The sequence below is a fragment of the Leptodactylus fuscus genome, chromosome 8 (assembly GCF_031893055.1).
Source record: "Leptodactylus fuscus isolate aLepFus1 chromosome 8, aLepFus1.hap2, whole genome shotgun sequence".
Classification (NCBI taxonomy): Eukaryota; Metazoa; Chordata; class Amphibia; order Anura; family Leptodactylidae; genus Leptodactylus; species Leptodactylus fuscus.
The window spans coordinates 10,495,393-10,506,134 of NC_134272.1; the positions used below are offsets into that span (position 1 = coordinate 10,495,393).

The window sequence follows — 10,742 nt, forward strand, 5'->3', positions numbered from 1 at the left end:
ATTAGGAAATCGGATATTCAAGATACCTCAAAGACGCGACCAGGACAACATCAACATCTGTGAAGACTCCATAGTAAAAACATATCTGCCCCCGTTTCCTCCTTTACCCTGCAGATAGACTTGTACCCGGGACCTACTGCCTGCAGTGAAGGACAGCACCCGAAATCCAAGACAGGTGAAAGGTAAGTTACTGTAACTATAGAGAAGGGGAAGTGTCTCGGAGTAGCAACAGCTTTGCAGAAATACCTGGTGTGTTAGTATCACGTCATTGCATCCATTTTTGGAGTAATTTTAATTGCTACAAATTACAAGAACGTTCTGCACTTCCAACAGTTTGGTGAAGGTGCAGCATGGTTGGGTCCTTGTGTGCAAAGTCATATTTATATGACTTCAATGGGAGGTTCGGAAGGAATCAACCCAAAGACCGGGTCATTTTGGGGGGGCCATTTTGGGAGGCAGATTTTTTGTAACATGTAAAGTCCGAAACAGCAGCCATGATGCATTTTTTCCATCCTTGAAGTTGGTAAAATTGGGACCCTTAAGTCTCATCCCTGGCCATGCTGAGTCCTGGTCTCAGCACTAAACTGCAGAGTCCTTCACGCCTGAGGATGGTGCCTTACCATCCTCTCTATATACAGTAATATGGGCTCTTGCCCTGTATACTGTGTCTGCTGCTGCTCCTAATTTTAATGTGACCAAACCTGAAAAACAGGAATCAAAATTTTAGATGTATAAGGGTGCGCCACACAGTGCCCCAGCCACACCGCAGCCGCGGTCAGTGCGGGGGCAGCCAGGATTTCACTTACAGAGGACCTATCACCAGGCACCACATATATCATAACATGTGTCATCTAATAGTTGTTGACAATAGTTGAGTTTTGTTTAGCCAAACCTGATCAGCCATTCCAAAGCTATAAGCCCTGTTACTGGTGATGTAGATCTGTATCATTTGTAAGTGGCCAAGTGGCTTCTAACATTGTGTTTTCTCTGGGAGAGGGATCTCTGCTTGCTATATATAATGCAATTTTACCAACAACTTGGTGGTCAAGCAAATTGCAGCATCTGAATTCTACTTATGGAAACGACAGCAGTTTCCCCATAGGTTTAATAGAAGCAGAAAGTCTGTAGAGGAAACCTCTGCAGACTTTCTGTGAAAAGCGCTGCGGGAAAAAACGCCATTCGTTGCCTCCACGGTTTTTCCCGCAGTGCGTTTTTGCTGCGACCTGCGCCGGGCATTGGCCTATAAGGGCTTATTTCTTTAGAATGGCTGAACGGATTTCATACCCCCCAAACTTTCAAAGGACCAATAAAGGGACACGCTAAGTGTGTTATGGCAAATTTATAGCAGAATTTCACTTTGCCCCGTTCCCCTGCTGGTGTCTCCCATCTCTGCTCCTAGAGGATTCAGGGAGTAGCAGGTACAATATAAATGACATCCTCACATTACACCGACTTATCCCAAGACACCGGGAGCAGAGACAGGGCCCAAATGGTGAAGGAGGGGATGAGATGGCTCGCTGCTTCACCTTTGTATTCAACTCATCTGCATCTTCAAGCACAGATGAGTTTAAGTTGGGCCATACCTCCCACCAACCAGGACAGCACCCGGAATCCGGAACTATTCCACTGACATCATATTATGTGTGTTATTGGGTTTTTCAGACCTGGTCCTCTTTAAGTAAGTGAAAGTGCCGGACGCCATTTGCAGCACTTGTATTATTGACACCTCCAGAGGGAGCGGATACACAGGAGACATGTCCTGGGCTGGGTCATATATAACCGGCTGCTCCTTGTATACAGCAGAGCTTCTGATCTACCACTGTCACTCTCCGTGTGAATCCAAGGAATGAACCAAGAAACCCCATGTTGTATCCTCAGTAGACTCTGCAGTCCTCTCCTCCTCTCCTTCTCTGAGGACTTTGTGCATCACATAGAAACAGAAACAACAAGGTACAGGAAGCCAGGATTACTCTCACCGGGTCTTTTTTGGTTTCTGCTTTCAGGTTCCCGATAGTGTCTTTGCACTATGGAGTCACTGGGCGGTGAGCTGATCTGCTGCATCTGTCTGGACATCTACAATGACCCCATGATGCTGACCTGTGGCCATAACTTCTGTCTTCAGTGCATTCACCGTGCTCTGGCCGCCACCAATAGATCTGGACGTTACACCTGCCCCGAGTGCAAGATACAGTATGACCAATACCCTGTGATACTAAGAAACCTAAAGCTGCGAAACATAATACAAGGTCTGCAGGCGAATTCTCAGAAGAAACTACAACATTCACTTTCGGACCTTACCAGAGAGCGAGAAGCCACCGAGCAGAGGATTGACAATCTCAATGAACAGAAAAGTAAAATTCAAGAAACCTCGGATAGTCTGGAGAAGGTAATAAACCAATTCTTTACTATGATAGAAGAAGATATCAAGAAATTCCAGAAGGCTGTGCTGGGCGAGATCTCTAGAAAGAAGGAACATGCCCTGGGACAGGTCTCCAGATTCATCCAGGAGCTGGAGATGAAGAAGCACGAGCTGTCCAAGAAGATACAGGAGACCCAGGAGCTGCTCCATGCTGATGATCCCACAACCGTTTTACAACAGGGGCCTGAAATAGTGGACAGGTATCACCAAAGTGACAGCGTTACGGTTTATTTGGACCAGACGCCCATCAGCTTGACATTGAAGCGGTGCTTGTCCAGTCTCATTCATATGCTATCTGAATTCATCCATTCGAGCCCTGGGCTAAAGCCTTCGGATGTATTCCTGGATATAAAAACCGCCTGTAACTATATACGTGTATCACCCGACTGCAGATCGGCCTCTTACATTAATGTGGATCAAGGGTATCCGGAAGGCCCGGAGCGCTTCAATGTCTGTCAGGTTCTCAGCACCTGCAGCTTCTCGGCACAGCATTATTGGGTGGTGGACGTGCGTAAGGCCAAAGAATGGATTGTCGGAGTGGTTTACCAGACCATGGACAGGAAGACACTGGCCGATGAGGCCTACATAGGTTTCAATGACAAGTCGTGGGGTCTGGAATACCGTCAGCACCACCATTGTCTTTCTGCTCTTCACAATAAAGTGAGGGAAGAAGTGGCTGCGAACTCTCCTATACATCTGCTCGGTGTGTATGTGAACTATCAATCTGGACTCATATCCTTTTACCAGCTGGGTGACCATATGAGACATTTATATAGCTTTTCTGCCCCCTTCACCGAGATCCTTTATGCCGCCTTCTGTGTGTTCCCAGACAGTCGCATAACAATCCGAAAAAGGGAGCCTCGGTATAAGGCAGCGCGGTGACGTCTACTCCCTAATTTTACATATGGACCACATCACACATTTCTAAGTAAGTTGGCTTAGGGGTTAGTGATAGTAGTCACACCGATGGTCTGCAGAGTTTAGCGCAGGAGCGGGGATGCCATATCTGCAACCAATGCGCACCAATGACCAATGTCACCTTAGGAACGCTTCCTTCCATCTATTAGATGACATATAAGGCATTTCATAGTTAACATCTACTAAAAGATTAGCCTTGCAGTCGGTCTTGGGATGCCAAGATGGATTCAGCAGAGACTTCAATGTAGATATCAGAGTAGGAGGCGAGGGGATTGCCTGATAAGTTAAGAAACTGTCATGTTTCTCTGATAATATATTGCAACCGGGCCACATACCGGCAAAGGTGACCGTGCACTGCAGCTCTCTAGCGGTATATAATACCGCCTTCGTCAGAGGACATGAAACCTATATCACACATCGGATCTTGATGAATAAAAGATTTACCGTGAAAATCTTTGCTGATATTATTTGTGTAATTTGAATTATGTGACGGTCAATGGAAACTGAAATCATTAACAATTCGAGGTCTGTACTACAAATCACCCGAAAAATACAAGTAGATACTAAAATACACAGGCGGATCCAATCCTGCATGAACTTCATCACAGCAACTTATAATGTGACTCCTATATGTCTGTATGTGTTCCCGATATCTGGGTATACTCCTGATAGCAGACATGTCAACCAGGGGCGTAACTGGGAATGCCACAGCTCCATAGCAAGCTTTTTACTAGGGCACAACACTCCCCACACAGTATAATGCCGCCACATGGTATAAAGCCCCCTTTACTTATCCCCCACACACAGTTTATTGGCCCCCATAGAATATATTGCCTCTTTCCTTGGCCTCAGTACAGTATACTGTCCCTATTACAGGCCCTATACAGTATACTGTCCCTATTACAGGCCCCCCCTGCAGTATACTGTCCCTATTACAGGCCCTATACAGTACACTGTCCCTATTACAGGCCCCCATACAGTATACTGTCACTATTACCTGCTCCTATACAGTATACTGTCCCTATTACAGGCCCTATACAGTATACTGTCCCTATTACAGGCCCCCCCTGCAGTATACTGTCCCTATTACAGGCCCTATACAGTACACTGTCCCTATTACAGGCCCCCATACAGTATACTGTCACTATTACCTGCTCCTATACAGTATACTGTCCCTATTACAGGCCCCCTACAGTATACTGTCCCTATTACAGGCCCCCTACAGTATACTGTCTGTATTACAGGCCCCCCTATAGTATACTATCCGTATTATAAGCACCATACGGCATACTGGCCCTATTACAGGCCCCCCTACAGTACACTGTCCCTATTGGCCACGTGTAACTAAACCCTAAAGAGACATAGGTCACACTTTGGCACAACCCAAACTCACGCCCTTTCCTTTTACCTTGGCTGATATTTTTTGGCAAAAAAGATGAGACCCCTATGGTTTCCAGGGAAGGCATCACAAACTACTGTGCCATGTCTAGGTAAGAAGGAAAGCCCTGCTGCGACTATACATAACTAGACCTCCAAAGACTCAATACTGAATTAATAGATCAGACTGGTCATAAAGGGTTAAAAATAATTGCTATAAACACAGCTCATATATCACGTAGCGGCAGATTATACGATTTTCTTTTGCTGGATTATAGGAATCACTCCTCAGTGGTTGCCTTTGCAGCGGTTATTGCTGAGGTCACTTCTGGCCCCTTCTATGATGCCCAACACATGGCTCATAAAGTTTTATGTTTGTGTAATGACAGTCACCTCTATTACAGAAGTGTCTGATCCCTGTATAAGTAATGCCGCCCCTGCTACCTCATAGATTGTAAGCTCTTGCGAGCAGGGCCCTCAGTCCCATTGTGTGAAATGATTCTCTTTGTAATGTATCTGTCTGTATTTTAACCCTACAAATTGTACAGCGCTGCGGAATATGTTGGCGCTATATAAATAAAATGTATTATTATTATTATTATTAGAAGATGCTGCAAAGTGTATCTCGTACCTGGAAATGTTCTGCTACTGTAATACAACACAACGTCCACTAGAGGGAGCCCTTGGTTTTCAGATTGCACAAGTGTCATCTCCTACAATCTATGGGAGGTTTGTCAGGGGCCACAGACACAGGAAGGGGTTGTCTCCTGCTCCCTTATGTTCCTATTCTTGTCACTAGAGGGCAGGATGACAGTAGAAAGTGCTGAGCACAGAGGAAAGGAAAGACTCCATCCTGTGGTGTAGCCATCAAGTAGTCCCAGCACCTTCCTTATACCCGATTAGGGCATCATAGAAGGGGCCAGAAGTGACCTGAGCAATAACCGCTCCAAAGGCAACGACTGAGGATTCCTATAATCCAGCAAAAGAAAATCGTATAATCTGCCGCTACGTCATATATCTATCACCATCTAGTAATCCAAACTATCTGATGTGTCTGGGTGATAGAGAACCTACCTGCCATCAGACATACAACCCAGCTTTTCTAGGCTTCTGCACATAAAATGTATCTCTGGCTCAGTCTTTCTGCATTATTAAAATGGACTGGGAAAGCTGGGTGGAGAATCTGTGCAAATGCTAACAGAGCCTTACATGGAAGTCATTGTGTTTATATGTTCATATCTGAGCCTGGGTGTCCATTGTTCTGGTCCGTCAGCCTCTAAAACAGCGAACACCACTGTTATTTATTAGGGCTGACAAATCTGCCCGTTACATGTGAGTTATGAGGTGGGTTAGGTGGTGTGTAAGGTCCGGGGACCCCAGAATGGAAACCTATATGCATTAAAAAGCGATTACCTTCGGGAAACCCTCAGACCCCATAGACTATAATGGGGTCCGTGTGGTTTCCGCTCTGTTTCTGCACAAAACAGATAGACAGATGATAGATAGATAGATAGATAGATAGATAGATAGATAGATATTAGATGGATGGATACGGGATAGCTGCACTTTGATACAAGTCCCCCTCCACCTGCAGAGGACACACAAGGCCGCTCTCCTGCCCCCTCTTACAGGGGCGGGTTTTGCAGACAATACCTTTAAACGGTTGACAAATCTCCAGCACCTCATTGGCCGATGGGGCCACAGGGTACCAGGCAACCGACAACCAATCAGATCCCAAAGTTCTGTTTAAAGGGCTGAGATCCCTGGGGAGGTAAAGGTGGCAGAGCTCGCAGTGCGGTGTACGGTGGGATCATTTATCAGAGAACCTCAGCCCCATCCTCATAATCCCTCCCCAAGGTAAGATCTGCTTATACTTGTTGTCTCTTTTCTACTTTTATCGTCCCATTATACTTTATATCATGCACACAGTGCGATACATCTGCGTCTATAGCTGGGGTGGTACTACAAGTCTCAGCATGTAGGCTTGTACGAGTTACTGACAGTATACAGTGACTGATGACTGTGGTCCGCACGAATTAGGGGACCCCAAGTGTCAGGAAGACTTGCCCCCTGTATGCTGATCTAGAAGATTCAGAATTGTTCAGCATGGTATCCACAGGACTGCGAGTAAATCTATTGCGGAAGGAGTTATCGCTCTGAATAGTGCAACAACAAATTCAGCTCTGCTATATCTCCATATACATAAGTCGTAACTATTATAGGGTCAGGGGGTATTCAAGGGATTGAAAGCAAAGCTACTGCGGAAAGAGTTAATACGATAAAACAAATGATGCAGCTTTAAATAGCTGAACAACAAATTCAGCTCTGCTACATATGTTATAGGTGTATTATAGAGTTGAAGGTATTCAAGGGACTGCAGGTAAACCTACTGTGGAAAGAGTTAACATGATACACAAATGATGTAGCAGCAAATAGTTGAATAACAAATTCAGCTCTGCTACATCTCCATATACATAAGTCTTATAGGTTTATTATAGGGTGGGGAAGGATATGCATATACTAGGGTACAGGAGGGGTGCAGGGGGCGCTGGACACCTGTTTACTGCCATTAAAGCTTCTACATCCTGATCGAATTGCCAGGTGATCTGATCCTGTCGCACATCCCAGGGGACCGCCATCTCCTGCACATCACCTGTTACAGGGAAGACCAGATAATACGCCCTGCAGGACACAAGCGGATACGCCTCTGCCTCATGTCGCATTACATGGCCCCCAAGGTTTCACAATATTCATGGACCATTTTACAGCTGTGTTATATATCAGTAGCTTTATGTATCGCCCCAGGGTAGAGAGGCGGGAAGACGTTCTATAACCACATACATTGTGATATAGAGATGTGTTATAGGAGGTCGTATATACAACTGCAGGTAAAACTGCACAACGTGCTGACAACACAACCCTATCAGCTAAAAGACACATTCTGCTCTGCTACATCTGTGCTCTAAGATTACACAGAATGTAATAAATACTACAATTGTATCCTATTATAAGATATTGTATTGCATATCGCACCATATAACATATTTAGCATATCATACCGTCCTACTATTGTATCACAAAATACTATATTATATCTTACTATCCAGTCATATCTTACTGTCGTATCCCACTCCCATGATATCGCACTATTATGCTCATGCAGTATCTTACTATGATATCCCACTCCCATGCTTATATCCTACTATCATATCTTACAATGATATCCTACTCTCATGTTCACCCCCTAGTGGTTGGGTAGGACAGATGGGGACACATTTGTCAGCAGTGAATTCTCAGGCCTTTCTCTGGCTGGAATATTATGGGTTTATTTAATGTTCTCCTTCTTTTCGGAGATAACGTTCAGGTCCAGAAATCGCCATGTTTAGGGTCAGACTCCGTATTAAAGGCATTTCCAGAATTTTCTATTCTACCATTAGGATAGGCCTTACATAGCTGGTCAGTGGGGGGCAATAGACAACCCCACAAGGATCAGCTATTGGGGGCACTTCTGGCACTCATACTATACAGTGCATGGTGTCGCCAAACAACTGGTCAGCCCCCCACCCATCAGATAAGGATAGGCCATATAATATACTGCACAGCCCCTTTATGTAGGAGTAATATATAATATCAGGCAAATACAGTCCCCTAATAACAGTCACAATAGGATCAGATGGGAGATAAGGCTGTGGTATAAATAGTATATACTGTATGTGGTATCTGTAGTATATGTGGTATATGTAGTATATACTGTATGTGGTATCTGTAGTATATGTGGTATAAGTAGTATATACTGTATGTGGTATATGTAGTATATACTGTATGTGGTATATGTAGTATATGTGGTATATGTAGTATATACTGTATGTGGTATATGTAGTATATACTGTGTGTGGTATCTAGTATATGTGGTATATGTAGCTTATGTAGAATACTGTATGTAATATATGTGGTATGTATAGTATATGTAATATAAGCGGTATATGTGGTATCTGCAGTATATGTAATATAAGCAGTATATGTGGTATATGTAGTTTCTGTAGCATACTGTATGTAGTATATGTGCTATGTATAGAATGTATAAGCTGTATATGTGTGGAATATTGGTATAATTAGGACAGTATGTGCAGTATGTGTAGTAATATGGTATATATATTATATGTGGCATGTATAGTATATATGGTATATACAATTTAAGCAGTGGTATGTGTAGTATATTTGCTTATGTATTACAGGATGTGTGCCGTGTAGTATACGCTGTTTATGTATATAGTATATGTACTACAGTATATGTGATATGTTTAGGATATGTGATATATATGTGCAGTATATGTGGTGTATGCAGTTTACATGATACATGTAGTATATGAGGTATGTGCTATTTATGTGGTATATGTATATATATATGTATATATATATATAGTACATGTGGTATATGCTGTATGTAATCATTAGGATAAGGATTAGACAATGTAGATATCTTTATAGCATATAATACATATAACATGGTCTTGTGACTGAAGGGGCTTCATATCACGCAGGGTTTCCTCGCTAGTCCTGGTAGGCCTGGACGAGGCCTCTATGGTAGTGACTGTATAATGTCCCCCCGGCTGTATCTTATGACTTAGTGTAAGGGCTAGTTCCTCTGTATAAGCTATGAAGGTGTTGTTGGCGTGTGGCTATGTAACGGCACTCCCTGGGTGACCGCGGCACACGCACAGGTTGCAGGAACAAGCGCTATTTGTTCTGAACACGCTTGAACAAACAGTCTCTGGGGTGAGGTCTTGGGGGAGGTTTTGCTGCTGTGCCTGAGCCCACTGCGGGATATTATCCGGCTATATTTACTGTCATTAGGGAAGAGGCAGCTAAATGCAGAGCAAACGGCAAACAAGAGGCGGCCGGGGCTGGAACATGAGGCCTGGTCTATATGGCACCCTATAGATGGCACCCTATAGATCAGTGCGGCCTCTGCAACGCTCTAGAAGCAATGACACCATATTCATATAGGAGACCATTCATTCAAGAGCCTGACCGCTCACACAGGATAGTAACATCCATAGGGGAGTGAGAATTGTCAGATATTCAGGGTGCGTCCACCGTGCACATCGGAGCTGGATGTCCTAAATCGGCAGATGAAATTGTCCTGCAAGGTCAACTTTTTCATCCAGGAGTTCCAGTTTATAAGACAGACACCTGATGGATCCCAGTTTAGGTAATGGGGTCCGTCGGGCTCCATAGGCGACTGTTCTTGTAGCGGACCGCCTATGGGTTACACCTACTGTCACACCGCCTATCTGATGGACCGCCAGTACAGATGTGAATGGAGCCAAACCTGGGAGCAGTTTCTGCTCATTGTCACCCCCTACTCCATAAAGGAAGCAGCAATAGATACAGATTTTTGGGTAATACGGTCCAGTTGTACCCTTGCACCCATTCCAGTGCCTATGGTGTAACATAAAGGCCAATATCTATTCCCATATACATATACAGAGGCGGCGCTGCCAAGTAATACGTCTTACAGGAGGTTAAAGGAGCATCCAAGCATATGGTCCTGTGATCTTACGGCCTGAGCATGCATGCAAGGAATCGTCATTAATCACACTCCCGTTTATCATAGACACAATGATGATGGGAGTTGCTGTGTCTCTTAAAGAGATATCCATCAAATGTTAAAGCCATAAATGTAGAATGATCGGACATATGGCTTCTCTGCTCTAGGCTGTCAGGTCGCTTGATAGTCTGCTGTACACAAAGTATTTCTGTGCTGCGTCTGTCATTTGTGTGACTCCTAGGAATAAGTGTTACTTTTCCCCACAGTGCCCCCGCAGGAGAAACTAAATATTACACGCTATCCATTCAAACCAATGGGTTGTCTGTGTATTGCACTCCACGACTGGACCTCCAGAGTGAGAGGTGCTCTTTGTAACTGGTCTCTGCTAAGAGATGATGATCCTGAACAGAGGACCCCCCCTCTAATTACTGTAATGATTTATCTTACAGATACTCCATTGGCCTTTCCCAGGGGACC

The 10,742-nt window shown here is 44.3% G+C and overlaps 1 protein-coding gene across 1 annotated transcript; it reads left to right on the top strand.

Annotated features, from left to right (window-relative positions):
- The first annotated feature begins 2,019 nt into the window (after positions 1 to 2,019).
- On the top strand, positions 2,020 to 3,301 carry LOC142217104 (E3 ubiquitin-protein ligase TRIM62-like). The gene has a single exon (XM_075285296.1). The coding sequence runs from the start codon at positions 2,027 to 2,029 to the stop codon at positions 3,299 to 3,301; it is 1,275 nt and encodes a 424-aa protein (XP_075141397.1). The 5' UTR covers positions 2,020 to 2,026.
- Positions 3,302 to 10,742: the final 7,441 nt, after the last annotated feature.

What these genes read in the sequence shown, in the direction of transcription:
- LOC142217104 (XM_075285296.1), top strand. Translation starts at nt 2,027, where the DNA reads ATGGAGTCACTGGGCGGTGAGCTGATCTGCTGCATCTGTCTGGACATC.